The sequence below is a fragment of the Drosophila elegans genome, unplaced genomic scaffold, assembly GCF_018152505.1.
Source record: "Drosophila elegans isolate 14027-0461.03 unplaced genomic scaffold, ASM1815250v1 contig_208, whole genome shotgun sequence".
Classification (NCBI taxonomy): Eukaryota; Metazoa; Arthropoda; class Insecta; order Diptera; family Drosophilidae; genus Drosophila; species Drosophila elegans.
The window spans coordinates 23376978-23402781 of NW_024545578.1; the positions used below are offsets into that span (position 1 = coordinate 23376978).

Sequence of the window (25804 nt, forward strand, 5' to 3'; positions counted from 1 at the left end):
TGAATTAATGAGGCAAGCCCCTCGCAAGATGAGCCCTCCAGACAGTGCCTTGGGAAATTACATTCACAAGCCGTTTGGGAATGCGGGCGAAACCCTTAGAACGAACAAATATTTGCTGGATTAATTCTAGCAGAAGTGAAAGGCGATCAAATTTGTTATTAATCTTGTGACAAGTGCAGAATAAAGAGTTCCGATAAGTTTGTTTATTTCATTTAAGTGTACCGCTTTGCATTAAGTAACTTACAGAAAAATACATAAAACAGTCAAAAGTTTCCTCCATTCCCCTTGAAATACTTTTTGAATTTAAAACAATTCATGATGACATTCAAGTTTACTAAATTCATCAAGTGATTTACCCATTGACAAGATTATTGAAGCATTACCCCAGTAAATTGCTTAAGGAATGTAACTACATTTTTCAGATACCATCTGAGCCACGCCCAAAAGGGATTCCATGTTAACTGAATTAATGACACAGCCCGAGGGAAAGCCTCAAAAAGTAGACAACAAACAGGAAAAAATGTCTCGAGCAGGCCACAGTTCATAAATATGTAGGAATCCCTCAAAATGGGCAAAGGGAAAACACGCTAAGCACTTCCGTATGAATAAATATTTAATCAATCAATTTCGACAATTTTCCTTTTCGGGGCTCAAATGCATAAACAGAATGGATACAATTTCATTTGCCGAATGATGATAACGATGAGCGTGATGAGGCTGCCTTTGTTGCTGTCGTTGAGGCATAAAACAAGTCAGACACATAAAAGTAGATTTGATTGAAATGCTAATTTCCACAGATTACCAACGGGAAAAGACTGCCGCGAAAAAAATTCGAGTTCAGTGCTGACGTTTAGTTCTTTTTTTATATAGATATGCTCTTTTTTAAAGGTATTTGTGTAAATAAAAATTGAATAACAGGATTTATGCTTTCTAAACTTACTTTTAGAATTAAACCTTATGGAAATCAATTCCATAGTTAAAAATTAATTAAATTGAAACAAACTGTTTTTAATTTTGATTAATTTTTTTTAATAAGCCAACCAAAAATAGAGAGATTGGAAAACTGGAAAAAATGGGATATTTTTTTAAGTTAAGAAAATTAAAAATAAATCAATATTGTCATTTTATAAAACTTTTCTTGGGTTGGTCCTTTTCTTGAACTGTTTATCCTTTTCCATTTATTTTTTTTTTACTATCAGTTTAGTTTCTTAAATTGAGTATTGGCAGCACTGCCCAAGTCGCTTAGAAATGGTCATTCGTTGAAGAGTGATAGTCATTACCATCATCATCAGTATCGGCAACAGCCAGAAAGCCTTGAAATATCTGTTGAGTGGGGACCTTCTGGCCAAATGACAGGACACTCCTCAGTCGAAACCCCTCAGCCACAGCCTTAGATTCGGTTTCAATTTCAGTTTCGATTTCAGTGGGATTGATTTCCCATGAAAGCCCGTTTTCCCTCTTTCCACTTTTGCCTTTTTCCCTGTTTGTGATTATCGAAATGTTATTAGTTCGTCTGCTGCCTGTGACAGGTTACATTGAACTTGGCAATTTTGGCCGTTTAGGTCTGTTCGGCGTTCAATATTCTAAAATGTGTGGATACCCCAAACCAGAAAGTGACGTGTGTGCGTGAATTTATGGGCTCGAGCTTGGTTTTTCGGATTTTGTGGCATTTTGTAATTGATTTTCATGTTAGGCTCATATTAAAATTTTAATGGATCGATGACGTCAGACGAGGGAGGGCTATTATCTGGGAGAGACTTCAAAGCATATAGTCGGAAATTAAAAGCTAAAATCGTAGCTTAATTTAATTAGTAATTGCTTTTATGGTTGGGTATTCAGAGAACTAATACAACTACTTCAATTTTAGTTTTGATTTTATTAACTTTAAATAAATATTAATAGAATAACCACTTAGAAACAATTAAGCCATATAAAATTAAGGGCAGCGTTCCGCTTATTTTAGTTGCGTCAATAAAAACTTAATTAGTCCTGCACTTATTTGAAATATCATTGCAGGGGAATTATGCTTATGTTTCTTATACATTCGCCTTCCTGGTCAGCGTGAAAGCTTCGAATTTATCTTGGAACTCGAATGCAGTTCTTCAACCATTCTCCGTCCACTCAGGCAGCCATTCATTCAGCCGAGTGAGTTCACTCAGTCAACTCGGTTATCACACACAGTGCGTAGTCACAACATTGAGGCAAAGTTTACTTAAGCATGAAGCTGAGAGTTGTGACACAATGCGACTCCGAGCGACTGGGAAATGCGAGGACTAAGGACTACATTCCCGGCTCTGGACCATGACAAACTGCCGCAGGAGCAGGATTCTGAGCGGGGGGCCGAGCAGCAGCTGCAATGTGCCACAGTTGCAACAGTCGGAGTGATAAACGTGCTCCACAATTGCTGCCACCAAGCATTGCCGAGATTTGCCAGCTGACAAAATGCTTTTGACATTTTTGCAAGTTAACAATAAAAATATTTCATAAAATTTAACGCTGCTGAGATGGCATTTTATGGCAAATCATGTTTGGCTTCATCTTTAGTTTTGCGCTCAGTTTCAGTGTCAGCTTGTTGTCAGCCCTGTCACATATATTTTTGCCAAGAAGTCGGCCGGTAGCCGACAAAGTTGAAGAATGTCCTTCCTTATTTATTGCTTTTAACATATTTGTTTGGCCCCAAGACAATCCGTCTTTGTATGTGAATGTGGCGAAAGGCAAATGCAAATTTCAGCCTCAAATTTCCCGACTTTGTCTTTCATTTTGGGGCTCGGCAAAGTTTTCGACGAAAACAAAAGGCCCTTGACAAAGTGCAGCTGCTCGGAATGGCTCTGGGTAACATTTTTGAAGGGCGGTCAATGAAAAGTTTATTGTGCGAGCCGAAAAGAAGTCATAGTTTGAAGGCAGAGCGGAAGGCCTTTTGCCAATTGTGTGTGGAAAGCCCCAAATAAATTGTAAATGGCGTTGAAAAGTGGCTCAAATTATGGTGAAAAGGGTTTGGCTTATATTCGAGTTTTAGGCAAGTTTATTATAAGGGATCAGCTTTATAATTCACTTGTTTTTTATGAATTAGCTTGGGTTAATTTGGAATTTATTCTTGAACATACTGTTGGCATAAAACTTGGAGAATTTTTCTAGGCTGTGTACGATGTGGTGAATAAAAATTTTTGAACATGAAATTGTTTAGCCATAGTGAACATTAAAGCTGAATCTAAAATTGTCATTTAATCATTCGTTGAAGGCTTCATTGGCTCCTGCGGTATTATCTATTCTCTGTGGGTTATCGCCTCCCGCCAACTTGTCAGCATCGACTGCCACCGTCGAGGGAATCCGGGCCTTGAGTTTCCGCTTCATCTGGGCCATAGCTGAATTGGCCAGGCTTACGCGTTTCATGATCCTGTTTAGTCGCTCATGGATATTGGAAAAAACTTGCTCCGAAAACTGAGCATCCTCTGAGGTATCCAGAGGCACCACGGCTGTACTGACGGCACTGTTGTTCCGGCTTATTTCCTGGTAGGACTCGTTACTTTCGAGTTCTTGAAATTCATCAGATTGTTCGTCCGACATTTTGTAAAAGAATATATTAGGTAATTTGACTAGTTTGCAAGAGCAGTGAAATATATCTGACTTGGTTAGATTTGGGAAATTACACTGACATAAAAAACCAAAGGCTTCCACAACAACACTGACACAAAACCCAAGGCTTCTACAACAATTTGTATTTAAAATTTCAATTACCCAAGTTTAACGCACAAAATGATATTAAATCGATTTGTTGAAAAACAAATATTCGTATGAAATGCAAGACTTCGGGAGTAATTCCTTGAGAAAATGCAAAGTCTCTCAAGAAAGTTTACCCCATTTGGCATGTAATCAACTGTGAAATGTGTCCAGCAGGGTCATAAAATCAGAAATCAATTAAAACCATTTAAGAGTGAGACGAGCAAAGAATATGGATGCCGAGAGTCGATGCCAGGGCACAAGGCAAATAAATCTCTGAAACGACTCTGAAAAGGAGCGCACACTCCGGGTGGCGGGATAAAAGTTGCCCCACAGCTGAATGAAGCGAGCGAAATCAAAGTCTATAACTTAACGACTGCAATGAGAATGATGCTGATGCTGATGCTGATGCTGATGACGATGTCGACGATGTGAAACGCCCTCAAGGGCGAACACCCGTTTCGCCACCCACACCATCCCGCTCTTGGAGGTTGGAGTCCCAACGCAGAAAACAGAGACAAAGCCGAAAAAGACGGAAATGCAGCATTCATTCTCTCGCCATTTTCCCCTTTCACACCCCGCCGTTCCATCACTCTGTCAGTCTGTTTTTCGCCTTCATGTGCTAAATATTTGCCAGCCATTTCTTTATATTCCTCTGGCCTTTGTCGCCAAACTGGATTCCCATCCTGATACCCATCGCTTTGCCACATCGTAATAAAGCAATAAATCTGCGGAGGAACTGCTCCTCCTTTATAATAAATTCCTTTACGCATAAAAACACTTACAAATGAGTTTTTGTTCAATGGAATAAATGGCATGTCGCTATAAGTACGTAGATATATCTATAACAATGTCGCCATAGCTTCGAATGCATGTTCACGACTGCACCCAGTCAGAGTCACACACTCGGCTTTCTATTTATTCTGGGATTCGCTGAATCCACTATTGATAATGCCATTTGGCATTTGCCTTGCGGCTGGGCTTTGACTTTTGCGACGTCTTTTACTTTGTGGGTTTCCTATTGAAAACTCGTTGCGCTGCTAAGAAGGCAACATTTTTCAGCTGGGCCCTGTTTTTACGCTTGTATCTTTGGGCAAAGTTTAGGGTTGGTAGGGGATAAATTGAATTTTGGGGATATGAATGGGGTTAGAGGCCCTATTTGGAATTGACTTTGGTGCTTGAAAAGTTTGAAAATTAAATATTTTATTTAAAACACACTATAAGTGATTTAAGTAAATTTCAAATGTTCTGGTTTAGAGAACACAAATAGATAAATATTTTTTCAACAGCATTTGTAAGGAAATTAATGGGTACAATTACATAAACTAATTAAGCATACATTTTGCTTTTAAAATAAATCTTGAAAGTAATTTATTATTCAACATATTAAGATGCTTATTTATTTAATTAATTAATAGTTTTCTTAAGAAAGTTAAAACTTAGGTATTTCTGCAACTTTGCTTAACTATTTAATTACATGTAATTTGAAACGTGTTTCTAGGACATTTCACATTAAATATAAAAATAAACGTCTTGCGATCAATCTAAATTATATGTAAGATACACATTGCCAGGGAATAACCCTCTTTAATACCCATATAATTCTTATGCTCCGGAAACTCGAGCTGTTCCCTAATCTGCTGTCCAAATCACTTGGCAACATGTTGCGCAGCCAACTAATTGATGATATAATTGAATGGTCTAAGACCATTTCCCACTTTGTTATGTTCCTGTTCCAGGTCCATGGCCCATATCCCCTATCAAAGGCAACATCTGTCAGACCCATCACAATAAATAACCATATAGTTATAGTTGAGTTTCCTGCATTAAAATGCCATCATGCTGGAGATTAATGTGAAAAGGTCACGCCCAGCTCCTCGGGAGGTGAAAGCCATTCACTTCAGTGAGACATTGACATTTGCTGCTGGCTTTTCCTTTCCTTTGTTTTTGTTACTCAGGCTCTGCTGTTTCACTTTTGTGTATTGTTGGTGCCGCAGGACGCGACAGATGAGACACGTGACAATGTCAGGGCAAACATAAATGCCGTGTGTCAACATCCAGATCGCAAAAAGAACTAAAGTGAAAATGTCTCTTTATCAACTTTCGGGAGAAATCCTGACAAGTGCACGGAGAAAAAGTGCCCTAAAGTGAACGTGAGCTGGTTTTCGACAAAACATTTTATTTTTTTTAATATTTTCTTTTTAAGAGATTTCTAATTAGTTTTCGTTAGTTATCGTGTTTCTGGCATTCATTTTGTAACGGTTCAGTTTGAGATCAAATACATTTTCTAGCTCAATTTAAAACATCAAATAATTCACTATAAAATATTTGAACATAATTATATAAATCATATTGATTAGCCCGTCATAATACATTTAATGTGGGTATTTAACTTAAATAGTAAGAAAAATGTAAATTAGGTTTGGCTTTGAATATTTAAATTTTGATATTAACAAGGATTTTGTTTAAATCTCTGGATATTTATTTTTAAACCAAAGTCATAGACAAATACTTCGTTAAAAAAAAAAAAACAAATAAAAAATAACTTATTAAAAAAAAAAGGTAATAACTAAAATATTGTTTTCTTACAAAATATTTTCTTAAAACGTTATTATCTTTTGTGTGATAAAAACTAAAATACCCTATAAGCTACATAAAATCCCCAGCTTAACTGTATCAAAATAAATATGTTTACCAAATATAAGTTGTTCACAAATAATTCCCTAACACAATTTATTAAGATTAATATATTTTTGGAGCTAAACAGCCATTCTTTCTTCTGTGTGCAGATGTGTTCGCTCTTCTTTTCGGCTTTTTGGGGAATTTTTGCTGTAGTTTTTACATTTGTCTTAATTAGGGGGTGGCGGTCTGAGAAATAGAAGTCACTTGAAGAAATAGGCTTGAAGGGCCATCAGATGCCGCTGGCACTTGGCACTGACTTCTCTGACTTTCTACGGGTTTTCTCTCCTCAGCATTTCTCCGCTCTTCTGGGGCACACGTGTGCGACTTAATGGCAACACTTTCGCACCCTGCGAGACCTAGTATGCCGCTCATGTCTGTCTGTAATTTATATGGCTGCTTGAGTGCCACAGCACTTCCCCGTCCGCCCACAGACGTTTTTGCCTAGCAAAATTTGTTATTACGTTGAATTAAACTTGAAAAATGTGTTAATGGGCTCGTTCTGTCCTGTTCACACCAACTGTCGCTCCGACCAGGCAACTTAATTAAATTCCACAATGATTTTGTTATTTCGCCATGTAGCAACAAGGCAACTTCTTGCCTAACTACAATTACCAAAGATGCCAGAATGCAGTGTACGACATGGCGTATGTGTGATATTTGTGTGCTTCGCTCTTTCCGTAAGCGCGGCAACTTGTGACTTCATACTTTCTGTTTTTCCTGGTATCCCGTTTAATTTGTTAGCCTTAATGAGCTGTGAAAAGTGTTTTGTGCGAAAATTGGTAGATTGCGGCAGTTGAAGCAAACTGTGTGAGAAAATAATGATGATCAAAAAATAATTCTGAAGTCATGGGTTACAAGGGGAACGGAATTGGGGAGTATTTTTTGTAAGTCACATTAAAGGATTTCATTTCTACACATTACAACTTTCCTAATATTTTGCTAAGCTTACGTAATTGTTTTATTATGCAAAGTTTGTGTTTTAGGCAATAGCTGCCTTAAATATTTTTTTAACTAAAGTATATAAAACTACAAAAATAATAATTTATTTATTTTAATTTACTCGTATGCGAACATATTTTCTTAAACTGTTTCCAATTAGCATTCACAAGGACACATTGCAACTTAAAAGCCGTTTTCCCAAAAAAAATTCTTGTATTTATCATTTCGTTTTTATTGAAATTTATTCGGGTTTTAACTTTTAACTGTGTCGACATGAAAATGGTTTTACTGGTAATTAAAAATAAAACCTGCAGATTTATGTGGAACGGAAGCTCAGAAAAAAATGAAATAAAAAAGGAGAACATTTTCCAGTGGCCAACAAGGACAATGACACACAGATACCATGCAAGATTCAGTTTCAGCTGGGTGACTTGTTGCCGGAAAAGCTTTAAGCTGTAAGCCGAGTTGACTTTAATCAGATGGCAATTAACAGGGAACGGAAACCGGATGACATCGGAGTGGGTGCAAAGGGAAAAGGCGGACTTCGCATTAACGAGAAAAATTGTTCACTTTTAGCTTTCATCATCAGTTTATTGTTTTAACCTTGGGACTGAACTATTTGTTCCAGTTAACCACTCACAAATAATCAGAAAAAAGCGGTCATTGCCGCAAAAGGAAGTTTGGCCTTTGGCTTATTGCATTTTTCAAGTGTGGCCAAGTGCTACAATTATTTATTGCGATCCAGAAACACAGCCAAGGACAAGCCATCGTTCAATTATGAATATGTTTGGGGTTTAAAGTACATTTTACACACAGTATTCTGCACTTATTAAAAGTTGGCAATTTTCCTGCCCTGAGGTAGCCAAATTTCGCAACACAATTGCACATGGGAAAAATGCGCCCAATTTGCATTTGAATTTTGTGTTCCCATTTGCCGGTGTAGCTGTAACCGTATTTGTATTTGTGTTGTCGAAAACTTTCCTAAAAGATGATAAAAGGGAAGTAGTTCTAGCCGGGATGATCATCGTGATGATGATGCAGAAACGTGCGTTTGTGTAAATGAGCTGAAAAAAATTTGGGCTTTTTTGTCAGCCCTTTTCTGTTGGTTTTTGCGTAGTTTTCCTATTTTTTTGAGGGCGGCATTCATTTTTCATTTCATTTTGTTTGTTTGTTAAGTCTACCATCAACACATGGTAATTTTTTTGTGGTCTTGTTTGTTTTTCCAAAAAGGAGTAATCCGGAAATGCTGATACAATTTCTGTTTGTTTACCTAGCCGTCTTCTTTTCTTGAAGAGTTTGCCTTTTCCCATCTTGGGTGAGAAATTGTTTCATTTGTATGGGATAAGTATTCGTGTGTTAAATGGAATTTTCAGTCTCTGAAATCATTTCATCACCCATGTCATTGCTATCATTTAACTCGGACTAAATCTTGGTATTATAATATTTTGTTCTTTCAAAGCTTTTTCCTAATTTGCTGTAATTCACTTTCCAATTTCACCACGCTGGCCACGAGACTCAGACATTTAAATTAAATTGAAAGTTTTCCGTCGACAGCCGAGTTCATGCCAGATGATTTATCATCATAGTCCTGTGGAAAACTTTCATTAAGAAAATAAGAAGGAAGCAAAAGGTCTGCGACTCCCCGATTCCCTTATCCAAAAACTAGTTCGCCAGGCAAGGCACGCACTTCCAGCTGCCCAAAACTTCAGTTTTCATCTTTTTTCGGCTGCTGTGTGACTGTGTGAGCTTTAACTTATATATTTTTCTTTTTGGTGAGCAGGATGACACTTTATCATGTCTCTGCCGGTGACCGGGGTGGCGAAAATCGGGACGCAGCTTGCCCGGAGCGCACAAATTGAAATGTGCCAGTGCCAGTCAGAGTAAATGAGGCAAAACGCAGCCGCAGACCCAGCGGGAAGTAATTGGGTGGCCCGCAGCCTACACCAAAAGTCCCTGCCCCGAAACTCACGGCCTATTAGGTCGAGCAGTCTGAAAAAATCACGATTTTCAAGTTTGCCTTTTGCCTTCCCTTTCTTTTTTTTTGGTTTCGTCGTATTTGACTTTTGTGTGTCTGTGCCTGACAAATATTTAGCCAAAGTGATTTTTGACAGCATCATAATAAAGGCTGCCCGAGCGCCCAAGGAATACTTCATGCTTCGTTTGAGCGTAATTTGCGATTGACCCGGCAGCACGGCACATGCGGCGTATGCGCAATTTGGTAGCAAAACAAGCCAAAGTGCCGACAATTGAATTGGAATTGCGGGAAAATTCGGGTAATGCTCTAGCGTCAAAATATTTGCTTAGGCCTAAGGGATTTCGGATCTGAGGGTCGTTCAATTAAATTCATCTTATGTTTTTACGTTGGGCCATTTTCAGAAAGGTTTCTTTGTGAGGGGTATATGGATTTAAGTTAAGCTACTCTTTTGATTAAAAGAGTAGTCATTCGGATCGTTCAAAACGTTCGAAAACAAAAGTTTTTCAAATCTTATACTCTTTAAATTGGTTTAAACTGATTTATGAACATCTTGAAATGATTTTAGATGAGGAAATAATGAAGATATTCTGTATTAACTTGATATATGTTCTCCAAAAAACCCAAAAGTATTAAAAAAAAAACTAAATGTCGCACAAAGAATTTTTATGTATATATTATTTTTTTCATTTGGATTCGGTCACTCTACAATTTTGATGATAATGTTTGGTAATTGATTAACTTACGTGTGGCTGTTAGTGTTAGTGTTAGTAATGTGTAAGATACAATAAATGGATATTATTTAAGTCTTTAAAAATTAACGTAGTCTAGCTCCCGTTTTAGGCGCAAAGTGAGCCGCAGCTTCTTGAGCTCGCTGTCGTACTTCGCGTGACATCGGTCCACATCGACAGGATGGGGAAGCGGCAATCGCAGGCGGTATAAGCAGGTACCCAGATCCAATTCAGTTTCCTGCAAGCTAAGCGACATTTTGTCGGCGCTCATTTCTTCATCAGGCAGGGAAATCTCCAGGATAAGATCTTCACAGCTGGCCGAGGAGCCAGTGCGATTGCCCATCTATTAGGTATACACATATTGATGTTATCTGCTTTGCTATATAGGTGATTATTTTTGCACCTGCAGGAAAACGTCCTCGGTGCCCACAGCCTGGCGATAGGTCATCGTATACTCTGGACTCTTTCGGCTTTCCAGTATATCGTTTTCCTCACGCTCCTGCTGCTCCTGCCATTCTTCCAGATTCTCCGGCTGTTTTTTCTCCTCCTCCACCAAAGGAGTCGCCAAAGGATTGGGTTTCTTTTTACGTTTGCCAGCAGGATCTGCCGCATTGCTACGCCCAATGGCACCAGGATCTAGGTTCGGAAGCAGATAAAGACTATTTTAAAGTTTGGTAAATGGTACTCTATGACTAAGGCTCTTTCTAAGCTAATAGTCTAAAGGACAGACAGACTTATAAACGGACCAATAAAGGATATTATACAATTTATAGGGAGGTGGTCGCCTCCTTCCTCAGTACACATAAAATCATTGCCATTTAAAAAAACTGGGATCTAATGCTTTACAAAAACTAAAATTTTCAAATTAACTCACTCAACTTATGGACCACCATGGACTCATCCTCATCCTCACTGCTGCTGTAATCGATGCCGCCTCGCTTCTGATTGGGATTCAGTAGGTCCTGCAGCAACTTCAGCTGGTCCGGATGATCGAAGATCGACATTTTTTCACTGAATTTTCTCACTATTTCTTTACGGAATAGAACAATTTCTCTTAGCAAGGCTTGGAGTTCTTCACAGCTCGGTTGGCTCAGGCCGAATGAGGAAAATCTACAGCCATGACAACGGTTTTCCAGGCCACTTTGTTGATATATTGATGATTTTCTTATGAACTTCACTTGGAAAAAAACTTGGCGTTTCTCCCCATGGAGATTTTAAAATCCAGGCCAGCTAAACACATTATATGTGTGTTCCTCGAGTGTAGTATCCTTCGAGATTGTTTATTTAGTTGCCCCGGAAACGTGATTCGGAATTTCCCAGGCAACGTGAAAATTATATAGCTGCTCTTTTCCGTGCCGGCTGAAATCTATAAAGGGTTGCAGAGTCCCCAGTTACCCTATTCAACAACAGTTTCCCGCCACTGGCGACATTTCACTTTCAACTGGGAGGAAACTATGGGACCCACTTTAGGCATTTCAATTAAAAACTTGGGCGGCCCATTTAGTGGCAAACTTTTTGCCGGAGACCCAACTGTGCTCGAACAAAAATATTTCACTTGTCAAAAACAATTGTTTTGTGAATTATAAATTGTGTAATTATTGTTCCAGGCTTGACCTTTCCCCTAGTCAGGACCACTACAAATTATGAATAGCGAAACAGAGCAGAGCAGAGCAGAACAGAAATTTGCATTTTTCACGCGCTGCTCGAGTGGCGAAGGGAAACGCTAATTTGACTTTCAGGCAAAACCGAGGGTAGGGCAACACGAAAACGTGGCCGAGTTAACAACACGATTCTGGCCAAGCTGCCTGGCTCTGTTACAATGGCCACGACCACAGCGGGGACCCCAGTTTGGCATTCGACAAAAAGGATTTTCGCCTGTGGACTGCCCCTGTTCCGGCTACGTGTTTAATTTGTTTAACACGAGCTGTCGGCCAAAGTGTCCGGCGCACAAAAAATGGGGAGCCCCCATTCGAAAGGGATTTCGCTTCTTGTTCTGGTTCAATGGCAACCTCTTGACAGCTCGGGCCGGGTTTAAACCGACCGCGGAGTGTCCACGGACCATGGCTTTGTCATTTGCAGCTTGGGTAAACGTGGCACTAAACCGGCTTACATTCCGGTTCGCCAAGAGGAGAGGCCACCGGGATAGGGGACACACTCAATTTATGCAAACATTTATTTAAATAGATCTAAAGTTGAAGTAAATTGGAGCATTCCACTTACCAAAAACATATTATCAAAGTGAACAGACTTTTTATTAGTTTATTAGTATAAAACAAATAATAAAATAAACGTTCAAAAACAATGTTTAAAAATGTATTAAATTTCTTGGGACACACACATCGAAAACCTTATGATTTAGTTAGAATTTAAAGATAACCGAATTTGCAAACAACTTTTACTGAAACTTTTTTTATTTTAAAACATACGTTTTAGGTTTAAATTGTAAATAATAAATTAAAAGTTGTGCATTTTAGTTTGTTGAAAGTAATTGAAATTCCTTTATTAAACGGCATTTAGTTTTCACATATACTCTTTTTACTTATTTTGGAAGTGGCCATGAAAAAAAGCGCAATCCTGATGAATTCTTACGAACAAGAATATTTTCAATGAAATTTTAAAATAAATTCCTTGCTTAAATCCCATTCCGATATGGCCAATTTCATTCATCTGCATCACAAAAAGCCACTGAAATCTGTTCCATCGAAGGAAACGCAAACATCACGAAACAGAACTTTCACCTTGGGCTCGCAATGCAATCCAACTATCGTTGTCAACAGAGGGTATTGGTTCACATTGGAATGCAACCCAACATATATGCCCCGATCCCCCAGCTGACGTCACGCATCCAGACAATGAACACGGATCCATGGTGTAGTTGTATTTCGCTTGTCGCACACATTTCAATGAACTGCAGAGGGGAAAAAAAAACCGAAACTCCCCGAAAAGGGCCACGCAAATTTGTGTTGACTGAACACACAAGAACGACTGTTCCGAGCGAAACCCCCCGAAACCCCCAAAACCCCCTTTCGACCCTAAGCCCAAGGCCATTGCCAAATAGATTTTTGTTTCAGTCGCATATGGCGGTGGTATGGGAAAGTCGGCGAAAATGGGAAAAGAGGGACACCAGCTGCACCGAGGGTAAAAGTGAAAGCGTTTTCCGCATTGTGTTGGCAGCTGGGACGTGTCCTTCCGCCCATTCCGCCCCCTAAAGGAATGTGATTTGTGTGCGGCCCCTCCTGCCCCATTCTTGTCTGCTGTTTTTCAGCAAGATATTATTTTTCGGTTGTAACATAAAATGTAATTAAGAAGGCATTAAGTAGCGTGCATAAATCATTGAGCCACATGTGTGGATGGGCCCCACCTGGCATGGCAGCTGGTTTGAGTTATGTAAGAGGTGGCCAGCCGGGAGCAAAAGAGCCAACTAGTTGGAAGGAGTAGGAGAAAGTTGGGGCCAAGTTCCCGTCATAGATCTGGGTCTACTGATTGCATTCGTTTTTTTTTTTTTTCTAAAGGCGACACACTGGCGCACAATTTTTTGGCCATTTATTTATATATTTTTTCGCTCGTTTTATTTTGGTGAGCAAAGCTGAAAATTTTAGCGATTCCACTTGGAAAAATTATTAGCAAGAGATCCTCTGTGTATATGTTGTTGATTTTCAATGGAAAACATTTGGTTAATATGTAAAATTATTTAATATCAATGCTCTATAAGAGCAAAATATTCGAGTGTTTGCCTTGCTCTAGAAAGTAATTGAAAAATTTAATAAAATTCATAATTAATTACTATATTGCATACAAATGGAGAGACAAGGAATATTCTTATAAAAATACCAAGTAAATGAACAAATAAACGCAAAAAGGTGCTCAAAAACCAATCACTATATTTTTTGTATTGTGTATCTCTTAAATGGATGCGCCTAGCTGAATAATTCGCAACGAAAAAAGAACATAACCGTGAAGCCAAATGGCAAAACAGGATAAACAGGATGTGCAGTCAAGCGAGACAGGAGCAGCATAAAAATAAAACTAACATCGCAAAATCTTCCTTCTCTCGCACACTCGGCACACAGTGCGGCTGAGCAATGCCAACAAACAAACCAAATATAAGCCAAAAGGGCGCGTAACTTAAAACGGCCATGGCTTTAAAGTCCACTGTACCACAAAATGGTAAAAAAAAATAAATAGAAAATCCCCGAAGAACGCAGCACAAAAACGATAAACCGAAATCTTCCAAAGACTAAACTGGACATGAAACCGGAGGGAAGTCGCTTAGAGTTAGCTATTGAGATTTGAGTGTAATGGAAAGCCCGCTGGGGAAAACACTCGCGAGAGAAATGAGCGGAAAATAAAGAAAACAAATTGGGAGTAAGAGAGAGTTCAGTAGCTTTAAGCCGGTTGTTTGTAAACAAAGTGAAAGCTTTCACGTCAGCTGATCAAGAGTGAGAGAGAGAGAAATGCACAGTGAAGCGCCTTTAAATAAAATTTGGAACATCAATTTGCTAATTGTTACATATAAACATTGACGCTCACATAATTTTACAATTTGCTTGTTACATATAAACGTTGACGTATATTTTTATTATTTTTTAATATTGATTAAAAATAATTTTTAATTTAATATTATTTATTAAAAATAAAGATTTTTTGAAAACAAACAGAACAAAAAACTTAAAGTCAACAAAAGGAAATATTTTTGGATAAAATTAATAATATCAATTTAAACAAGAAAGAAAGCAAACTTCGGCAAGCCGAAGTTCATATACCCTTGCAGCTATTGCAAGACTTAAACATTTTTGAAAACATTAAAATTATAATTTACTAGTTTAAAAACATTGACGCTATGATGATTTGCAGCTCAATTATTTGATAGTTATTTTATATATTTTTATTGTTCCTATGGGAGCTATATGATATAGTCGTCCGACTTTGATGAAACTTAAACCGTAAATTGGAAATTTTTAACCATTACTAAATGTCGAAGAACTAAACAAAAAATTAAAAAACAGAAAAGTTATAATTTTTTTTCATTTATTTCTCCGATTGTTCCTATGGGAGCTATATGATATAGTCGTCCGACTTTGATGAAATTTAAACCGTAAATCGAAAATATTTAACCATTACTAAATGTCGAAGAACTAAACAAAAAATTAAAAAAACAGAAAAGCTATAATTTTTTTCATTTATTTTTCCGATTGTTCCTATGGGAGCTATATGCTATAGTCGTCCGATTTTGATGAAATTTTTACCATAATTCTGAAATATTTAACCATTTCTTTATGTCGAAGAACAAAACAAAAAATTAAAAAACAGCAAAGTTATAATTTTTTTTCAATTATTTTTCCGATTGTTCCTATGGGAGCTATATGCTATAGTCGTCCGATTTTGATGAAATTTAAACCATAATTCTGAAATATTTAACCATTGCTATATGTCGAAGAACTAAACAAAAAACTAAAAAACAGCAAAGTTATAATTTTTTTTCATTTATTTTTCCGATTGTTCCTATGGGAGCTATATGCTATAGTCGTCCGATCCGGCTCGTTCCGACTTATATACTACCTGCAATAGAAAGACAACTTTTGGGAAAGTTTCATGCAGATAGCTTTAAAACTGAGAGACTAGTTTGCATATAAACGGACGGACAGACGGACAGACGGACGGACAGACGGACATGGCTAGATCGACTCGCCTAGTGATGCTGATCAAGAATATATATACTTTATAGGGTCGGAGATGTCTCCTTCACTGCGTTGCAAACTTCTGACTGAAATTATAATACCCTCTGCAAGGGTATAAAAATAATGAAATTTTTACATTTCATTTGAATTTACATTTAAGGGATACAAAAAAAATGTTTAGAAAAGTTAAAAAATAAAAATTATCCCTATTAAATATATTTTTTTCTTAGATTAGGGATTCAGACAAGAAGTAAAAAAGTGGTAATCAAAAAAGAAGACAAAATATATATTACTTCAATGGATTTGGGTCTTTCATAAAATATTTCAGATTAATCTGTTTGACTTATTATAATTTAATTCATTTGTAATACCTACATAGTTTGCCAATAAATACATGGGAATATTTTTGTAAAATAACCAGACGTACAGAAAACGAAAGTGAAATCACATAGCTCAGAAACAGAGCGTAGCGTCCAGTAACCCCAATATAAATTACTACTCATTAAACATGTAGTTATCAAATAGCTCCCCATTACAGCTTGACCACACCCAAGCGATTAATGTAATTATCTAATATACCAATGATATTAGCTTTAATTTAATGCAAATTAGCCGCGTCAGTGAACGAAAACGAAACTGAAAATTAAATGCTTATAATTTTTCCATGCGACAGTTCGTGCTGGGAATGAACCAATTTCGGAAACCAATCAAAGTCTGATAAAGTCGCACACGAAACTGTGGTATAGAAGACCTGATCGGAATACCAAAACTCAGCTGACAGCAATATCAAAATGCAAAGCAGTTAGCTTAAGCTTTCTTTTGGAAGCTGTTAAAAAGGCAGAATGAGATAGTTTTTAACTTTTAAAACAATGAGCTTGGTTTGTTGAACCATATAAAATTATAATAAACTCATACATATGACCGATCTATTTTAAAAACAGCTTAGGTAATGAAAATCAAATGGAGAGAATACTTAAACAAAAAAAACAAGAGAAATGTTTAAATATATTTATTTTTTGGCAATAGGCACAAAAAAGACACAAGGGAAATTAAAAATTTTCACGACAAGTATTAAAGCTAGGTAACAGTTTAAATAGAAAAGGGATTTTTTAATTTACTCTCTTTAAAATGGATATAAATGCAATTAACAAAAATAAGTAATTACATATAAAGATAAATATGTGGTACGTTCTGCGTTCTTAATTATAACCACTAACCTTTTTTCTAGCTGTCCGGCGACGCTGCTCTGAAGTTTTTCTCTGCCATTTGCGACGCTCCGCTTCGTTGGCGAACAGGTCCTCCACACTACTGCTGCTGCTGGGCTCCGCATCCTCTCCAGAACTGTCGGTGGAACTAGATGCATTGGCTCCGGTTCCCATGCGCCCGGATTCCGCATCCCTTTGCCTTAGTTTCCGATAGTCACCAGAGTCATCGCTGCTAAGAAATCGCTCACGGAATGCCTTGAAGATTCCAGAGCTTATGCTACCAATGCTGCCACGTCCATGCACTCCGGCCGTGGAGGCTCTGCGTCCGGCATAGCTGCTCCTCCGTTTGCCTCTCGGCTTTTGGGTGGACTCCGGCGTAGAGTTAAGGTTCTGGAGGGCTGCATTCATATCCAGCCAGCCAGCGGCACTCATCTTGCTTGGCTACTTCCAATAATGTCTGCTAATCTCTGTGATGCAATGATTGTCGTCACGGATTCGAAACTCTGGCTCGCATGTCAGGGAATCACTTTCTGGTCCCCTGGGTTTCTAACCTTTCGCCCCTCTCGTGGTGTTTCAGTTGGCTTCCCTCCAATTAACAATTACGAGTGTTTGCTGCCCGAAAAGAAAGCAATGTAAGTTTGAAAAATTAGAGGAGGCGAAATTTGCATGATTTCAATTAATAAGGAACCCCTTGAATTCACCCATCTCATGGAGAATACTTTTCTTTTTCGGCACGGATTGTTGAGTTTTTGCATAAGAGAGCAATTGTAAGTGAATGATTGCCTGGTGTGTACATGGAAATCAAGAAAATTGCTCTTGGAATGGGTGAAGAACATGGCAGGAAGTAATAGGGAGTGCCGCAATGGGTTGTTAAGCTGCAATTCAAAGACAATAGCTATGGTATTTTAATAAATTTCAAGTCCAGTTCCTGTTGATCAAAGCCAAAACTACAGAGCCAAAAAACTTAATTTAATAAAGAAAACAAAAGATAAATAAAAAGTAATTAAGAAGTCAATGTTTAAACTTTAATCTTTTTAATCAGTCAACTATGAAACCAGAATTTATATACTTTTCCACTTCACTTACTGAAAGCACATTTTGCATTTTGCATATGACATTCATTTTACCATCTGTACATTGACTTTAATCGATTTAATGGCAATTAAACGATTTATAATTCAAAAGGAATGTCAACGTGCACTCGATACATTACCAAATCACACAATAACGAGATTTGATGTGCGACATTTTTAATGAATTTCCATTTAACATAATTGGGTCAGCAGTGTCAGAGGAGTTCAGTTGAAACATATTTAAAGTAATTTAAATTAAACTTCAGTCGTTGAGCAAATGCAAAAAACTGAAATTACCCGATTTTCCTTTTTTGTTAATTCATTCTGCGGCAAATGAACATGAAAATGCGAAACAAGTTGGATTTCCCTCTCTCTTTCCCTGGGCTAGTGAAAAGGCGTCGGAATAGATGAAAGGGTTCAAATGATGGAAAACTAAAGTGAAATACCACGAGTCATAGCGACAGTGTGTGGGCTATTAGGTGTATATTATTCCGATCGGAAATATGTAATTTAAATCTCTCTTTCGCCCACTTAATATTTTAAGCTGATATTTGCCGATCTTAAAGGATGTTTGTGTTGGCTGTGGGGAGTGAGCTCTTGTTTCCACTTCCACTTTGTAAGTGTTTGCGAGCCGTTAGAAAATATTTGCTAGCATTGCACTGAGAAAGATTTTCTTATAACTTGCTTAGGTTCGTAATTTCCTGAACAGAAGTGTTTTATAAAATTAAAAAATACATTAAAATCACAAGAATTTCTAGTTAAATGAATGTATATTAAGTTTTAAAAATAAATTAGTACTGCATTTCGGTTTTCTATATTTTATTAGGTCGTTCGGTAATGGTTAATGCCTAAATCAATTTCCCATTGATAACACTTTTTACGGTGTATTGACGTTGCGAGCATAATAAACAAACGTTAAACAGACGATGTCGGCGACAGAAGGAAAGAGGAAGAACCAAGAACTCCCAACGCACACACTCCATCCAAAAATAAAAGAAAAAATATCTTAGTCAAAGCAAACTGTCACATTAGCATATTGAGAAGACAGGGGAGCCAACAAAAATACGTTGGTTCTCTTCGTTCTGAGTTGGCTAACTCTCTCCACTGATCGAAAACCTTCAACAGAACACCCTTATTTTAAATTTAACTGTGAAAGCAAAACAGATTAATCGCAATAATATTTGTTGTTTTAAGTTATAAACTAGAGTTTAAAATTCTAAATAAATCTAAGCTGATTTAAGCACTAATAATTCTATAGATTTTTATTATAGTACGAAAACTAAATTCCATAAAAAAATTATAATCATAAAATATAAATTCTAGCTAAAACGACAGTAATTTTAATGAAATGGGGTATATAAAATCTTAGGAATATTTTTTTTTTAATTAAAAATAAGTATTGTTAAACAGAATATAGAAACACACTTATAAATAATAAAAAAGTCACTTCTAAACCAATATCTTTTTTTTGTGAAGAGTGACTTATGTGCCCTTATGCAAAAACAAACCAAGTAAGAAATTTTCTCTTTTATTTTACGGATTGAGTCATAAGAATATTTTGAAATACTGTTTTCAGTGTACGCTCTGCCGCCCCTCTGCGTTCTGCTCTGCCGACGTCGCGGCCAACGCACGCTGCGCTGCGCATGCGCAACTTTCTTTGCCCCATGGGAGGCGCCAGTGCTGCCAACGTCGCCGTCGACTGCGCTGTTTTGGGGGCCTTGGAAAAATGGCTTAGTCGCTCTTCTGGGCCAGCGCCTCGTATCAGTCGACTTGCAGACTTTCGCGTGCGCGGTGGTGCCAACTAACCATAGCAAACCATATAGCGAAGAGCAAACAAACAGATCGAGAAATTCGCTGGGATTAGGGCGCGACTTGTTGACAGTTTGCAGTCATGTGAAATGGTTCAATTAGTGCAACAACAATAAGACTGAAAGAAACCGTGTTTGATTTACATAATTAACAAGTGCTGTGCGAACGGAGATTTCGAAAAACCTCCCGCGAATGAACAAGCAGAACGAGAATCGAAATATATTCCGATAACGGCACTGTTCGTGGAGACCGCTACGACGACCAAAAGGCTCATTAAGTTTACATGCATTGAATTGCATAACCAGCGGGCAAAAGAAGATGATGCTCCACTTACATCACTGGCCACTCGTGCTGGCAGTGGCTTCCTGCCTGGCCACAGCAGCAACATCAACGACAGCAGCAGCAACTCTAGCAACACCAGCAACACCAGCGACACCAGCAACATCAGCAACACCAGCCACATCAACATCATCTTTATCCTCCATTCCGGGCAAATATCAAGCCTTGGGTGCAGCCCACCATCAGGCAAAGAAGCTGAAAATCGGAGCCGTCAACGCTTCCTTCTCGGATGCCAATGGCCATAAACCTGTATCCCGGCAAAATCCGATCAAGAATTGGTTCGGTGTCTTCAATCGCAATAATTCGCCGGCAGCTCAGAACCAAACATCGCCGACATGTTCCTGCAGGTGAGTTGGTCCCCCGAGACATACATACAGATACAAAGGCTACGAAGACACACGCACGCCGAGATACAAAAGCTGTCATGGCCATGATGACAACTTCCAGTTAGACGGCCGAAGAGGTGATAAACAACTCTGGCGTCGTCATTGTCACGGCACACAAATGGCACAAACAGTTAAATATACAGATAGACTTTAGTGCCTGCGAGGAGGTCACGCAATCGGAGATATGTCCCTAGCCCCAACTCCTTAAAGTTAATAATAGAGAGGAAGAGGAAAATTACCTAAACATCGGAGATCATTCGATTTTTAGAAAATCGTATGCTTTTTAAAATCTTTACAAAAACGATTTTGTAACAAAATATTGTTCATATCTATTTCATTAAATTAAAAAAGGCTTAGTGATCAAAAATGATATTTTTATTCAAAAACTTTAGCTTTTTTGTTAAAGTTGATGAAGCCCTTACAATTAGGTTCCAATTCCTCTAGCTTTAAAAGTAACAGACTTCATTCTTTTAAATCAGTCTTAAACTTTTTTTAAGCACAGTCTTCTTGTCCCAAAAGATTCTTCTGCCCATTTGTTACCCGTTTCGAAAAGCCAATTCCCGGCGTGACCTCGAAGCCAGGTTCTCTCTGAAGAATTGCATTCGGAATGCATTCTTGCGCGGCCATTAAACAAATTGCATTACCAATTGGGAATTCAACTTTGGCTTTCGGCACTTGGCTTTTGGCATAGGCAAATACCCGAGGGTATTTATAGAGTCGGCAGTAAAAATTACAACAAAGGAAAATGATTCTGACTTTAAGGATGTTTGCAACTCCAATTTACAAAAATTACTTCAAAAAAACTTCCCAAATTCTGTAGTTCTTTGGAAACTCAGAAACTCATAAATTTATTAGGAATCGATAGCAGCAAGCGTGCTTTTATTTGTTAATGAAGGCCTAAAACCCGTTTTATTTCTATATATAATTTTTACTTTTTTTTTTGCATTGGAAAGAAGAAAAGAAACTGATTTGCATATGATTCGGTATTTGATAACACTCTGTGTTTGGCTTTTAAGAACGTGTGTGTTTGTGCACCCAGCAGATACAGATGAGTATGGCAGATACTGTAAAAGGCGTACGTTCAATGCGTCATGTCATATTATATTAATGTCTGCGGGGGAGGCAGGGGAATGCCGCGCCGTTGTCTTCGGGTTTCGGTTTTTGGCCGTTTTTCCCGGTCTTGGCCGTCTCCTAAGTGGGTCGTCGTCGCACATTTTGCTTCTTTGTTTCGGGACGCCTCTCGACCAGGCCGACCACCATTTTGGGGCAATGACACGATTAAACACACACCAAATCTGAATCCCAAATACTTGTTGCGGCCGGATCGATTGATTGTGTGGCCTGCCCTGGCCAAAATAAATAAAAACAGAGATAACCTGCTATGCTTCCTTTCCGACTTGGTGGAAGATTTTTATTTTGGGTGCATACGGTGCTCTGTTGTTGTCCAGGGGTAATTAAAAACCTGTTTAATGTAACGCGTTGTTGTCGTGTCTCTGCAGATGGCAGACATAAAATTTGCAAAAATCGCTCATTTGTTTTATGTCCGTCCATAAAGCACTTTGACACTTTCTTTATGTCGGGGTTGCTGAACCCTGAACTTGCCGATCGGGAGAGATCGCCAGCTTTGGCACCCTTTGACCCAATCCATCTTTCTTTTCTCGCGAAGGGCATAAACGTCTCCAATGTTTATTCATCGGACCTTTCTAATGAGGTGGCATTAAACACCGAACTCTGGTTAATTTATCACTTTTAATCACTTTGATTCGCAGATCATTTAGAATTGAACTGTCAATATAAGCTAATGCTTCACATTCTATAGTTTTTAAAACTCTTTTCTTGGACTACTAGAAGTAGAACTAGAACATAAATACCCTAATTTTAACATTTAAAATAAAATATGTAAACAAATCTGAATGGGTCCGAATTATTCATGTTTTTGGATTGGATTTTTTATGTTGTTCTAAAAATTAAATGTTGTATTATTTTGTATGCCCACTGGACCCCCCATTTTTTTAATATTAAATAAAATATTTTTAGGACAAGATTTAACAGCTGGGGACTAAAATTTTTTAACTAATTTTCTTGTTTATAAAATATACAAAAGGAGCACAAACTAATAACTAACGTTCTTTAGCCTTACCTTCGATATACAGTTCGATCAAAATTTCTTTCCTTAAGAAAACCAATATATTTTTAATTTAGATACAAAAAGATTTTCGGAGCTCTGATATTTTTTATATTTTTTGATAGATGTGGCGAACGCAACGACGAGTCAAGGATTGTGGGTGGGACGACGACGGGCGTGAGCGAGTACCCGTGGATGGCGCGGTTGAGTTACTTCAACAGGTTCTACTGTGGTGGGACGCTGATCAACGACCGCTATGTGCTGACGGCGGCGCATTGCGTCAAAGGGTTCATGTGGTTCATGATCAAGGTGACCTTCGGGGAGCACGATCGCTGCAACGACAAGGAGCGCCCGGAAACCCGCTTCGTACTGCGCGCCTTCAGCCAGAAGTTCAGTTTCTCAAACTTCGACAACGACATAGCCCTGCTGCGACTGAATGACCGCGTGCCGATCACCAGTTTTATCCGACCGATCTGCCTGCCACGCGTGGAACAGCGTCAGGACTTGTTTGTCGGCACCAAGGCAATAGCCACCGGCTGGGGGACCCTCAAGGAGGATGGCAAGCCCTCGTGCCTGCTGCAGGAGGTCGAGGTTCCCGTCCTCGACAACGACGAATGCGTGGCCCAGACAAACTACACCCAGAAAATGATCACCAAGAACATGATGTGCTCCGGCTATCCGGGCGTTGGTGGCCGTGACAGTTGTCAGGGCGACTCCGGCGGTCCGCTGGTACGACTCCGGCCAGATGACAAACGCTTCGAACAGATTGGAATCGTGTCCTGGGGAAATGGGTGCGCAAGACCCAATTATCCCGGGGTTTACACCCGGGTTACCAAATATCTGGACTGGATAGTGGAGAACTCGCGGGACGGTTGCTTTTGCGACGAGGACTACTAATATAACTTATAGAGAGTGCTCAAAGCGGTGGACAATTCTTCGCCTTAGTTGTAGTGAATTCCTTACTAGTTTAGGTCATATTTTGTACTTTTATACTAAAACAACTGAATAAAGTTAAACAATGCAGTAGGTTAGATATCCCAAAAGCATGGTTTTCTTTCGGGGACTGAGAATGTTAAAATAAGGTATTTGGATTGTTGAACAAAACAGAATGCCTTAAAAATAAAAAATTCCTAATATGTTTATTTCATTAAATTAATATTGTAAATAACTATGGTAAAAATATATATTTGTTTCTTGGTAGATTCAGTTTTTGTATACTACCTATTTCATTTTCATTTATTAGCTTTAAATTTATTTTCTTCAATAGCTTTTTGTAATGAAATTAAAATTTATTCCGATGAACTAATTTTCAATCTATTTAGTAATAATATAAAATACCATAAATAAAAAAAATTCGAGCCTCGGATTTCGCCACTCTGCTTGCGTGACTACGATGGGGTTCAGAGGTCGGATAAGAATCAACAGAAGCGCTGCACTTCCTTACCGACGAAAGCATTCATGTTTTGATTGTCATTCACTGCTTTCACTATGTTAAAGCAGTGTACAAACATCAATGGATTAGCTTCTTAGTAAAGTGGAACTTCAATAGCTCGAACCTGCCAACGTAGATAAAATATTTAAACAGTTGCATACGTTAATATACTCAATGCTCAATTTTGCCTAACACAATTGCTTAAGTCACAAATGCTTGTACCAAATTTATAAAAAAAACCGCACAAACAGTTTTTTAACACCGAATGAAAAATAATTAAAAATTTAATTGTGAACATTTTTAAAAACTCAAAGAAGTCTTATTATATGAAATTAAATGCTATTAGATCTGCAGACAGCTGTTATGTTGGGCTGTGTATTTAAATAAAACAAATTTGGGTATTGTTAGAGAAACACAGTCATTACGGATTGCATTCCCTGCCTTATCGACGCAAAGGTGTGTGCATATTTTGAAGCAGTGCACTGTAATCGGAAACATGCTTAGTTTCTCGGTAAGAAAGTCCAGGTCCGAGGATCGAAACCTTGTTTTGCTATGTGGTAAATTCGCATGTGTGATTTTTTTTTATTTATTATAATGTAAGTTTTATATATCTTCAATTTTTGTTTCTTACATTAAATTAAAATGTTAAAATTAAATTAAATTAAAATGTTAAAATTAAAACATTAAAATAAAATGTTTGCTTCCTTCTACTCAACAGCATCATTATACCAGTTAAATTTAAATAGTACCATAACTTTGTACATTAATTAGGGATGCACTTGCACCTCGAACACTGTTGCTTGGAACAATGATAATAAGCCCGTAATAAAAACTTGCTTTTTGAAATTTTGTTATTAGGTATTTCAGCAGGTGCTAAATTCTTGTTTATTCTTAAGTTTTTTAAGTACGATTATAAAACTATTATTTATTTTTAGTCATCTCTAAGAGATAATACAGCTGACAACTGTTGTTCAGCTGTCTGGTAATTGCGCGCGTAACGAGGCAAGACACCGGGCATCAGCAACCTTCAACCACAAGCAACTATTGCAGTTAGAAGACTAGACTTTCAGTGGTTCGATGCGGCCCAAAAAGCTAATATCGTTAGAAACATTAGCTAGCTAGTCAGTGGCAAACTGGTTTTCATCGAACAGCTGTAAACATAAGGGAGCAACGAGAAGATGAAGACGATGTTGACTTTAAAAGTCAAACGTTAACTTGGCCAGATGCCCGGTGAAACACCGAAAAAGTTTATCTCACTCCGAATGTTTATTTATGAAATTTAAGTGTTTTGCCTAATGGAACTTACGCGGAATTGCGGATGAACGATAGCGAACAGAAATATTGCTGATTGCCTTATCAATTTGACTTTCCCATTGAAGAATTGCTTACTCATCACAGTAATCACAAGAAAATTGTCTTCAATTTCCACTTTCGCTTCGACCACTTTTCATTTCATCTCACGACAGCACTCACGTGCGCCTCCCCTTGCGTAATTATTCAAATTCAAATTTTTTGCAATGGATCAAGATTCGCGCATCTCATAGATATATTTTCGTGTGCACAAGACAAGGGGGCTCCAGGCTGACGTTTCGAAATTTTCTTTTCAGCCGTTTATTTTTCACGTTGCGTTGGCAGCAGTTGTTTACCGTACGCCGCTCGCGAGCTCACTGAAAAAGCCTCTACAAGCTCCCCGCGCACCCAAAGATATACAGAGAG

The 25804-nt window shown here is 38.1% G+C and overlaps 4 protein-coding genes across 4 annotated transcripts in view; 1 reads left to right on the forward strand and 3 right to left on the reverse strand.

Annotated features, from left to right (window-relative positions):
• The window catches only part of LOC108143173 (venom dipeptidyl peptidase 4), an 86350-nt gene extending 60612 nt beyond the window's left edge, over positions 1–25738 (reverse strand). The window contains exons 1-2 of the mRNA XM_017267419.2: positions 25395–25738; positions 16937–17536 (exon numbers count right to left, since the gene is read on the reverse strand). Of these exons, the coding sequence (XP_017122908.1) occupies positions 16937–17356 (420 nt within the window). The 5' untranslated portion in view covers positions 17357–17536; positions 25395–25738. The remainder of the gene's footprint in view (positions 1–16936; positions 17537–25394) is intronic.
• On the reverse strand, positions 3072–3666 carry LOC108143187. The gene has a single exon (XM_017267436.2). The coding sequence runs from the start codon at positions 3562–3564 to the stop codon at positions 3226–3228; it is 339 nt and encodes a 112-aa protein (XP_017122925.1). The 5' UTR covers positions 3565–3666; the 3' UTR covers positions 3072–3225.
• On the reverse strand, positions 9962–11222 carry LOC108143182 (dynein assembly factor 6, axonemal). The gene is made up of 3 exons (XM_017267432.2): positions 10916–11222; positions 10445–10677; positions 9962–10384 (listed from the first exon to the last, which is right to left on the reverse strand). The coding sequence occupies exons 1-3, from the start codon at positions 11043–11045 to the stop codon at positions 10121–10123; spliced, it is 627 nt and encodes a 208-aa protein (XP_017122921.1). The 5' UTR covers positions 11046–11222; the 3' UTR covers positions 9962–10120.
• Positions 19759–23699, forward strand: LOC108143177 (trypsin-7). The gene is made up of 2 exons (XM_017267427.2): positions 19759–20492; positions 22782–23699. The coding sequence occupies exons 1-2, from the start codon at positions 20125–20127 to the stop codon at positions 23551–23553; spliced, it is 1140 nt and encodes a 379-aa protein (XP_017122916.1). The 5' UTR covers positions 19759–20124; the 3' UTR covers positions 23554–23699.
• Positions 25739–25804: the final 66 nt, after the last annotated feature.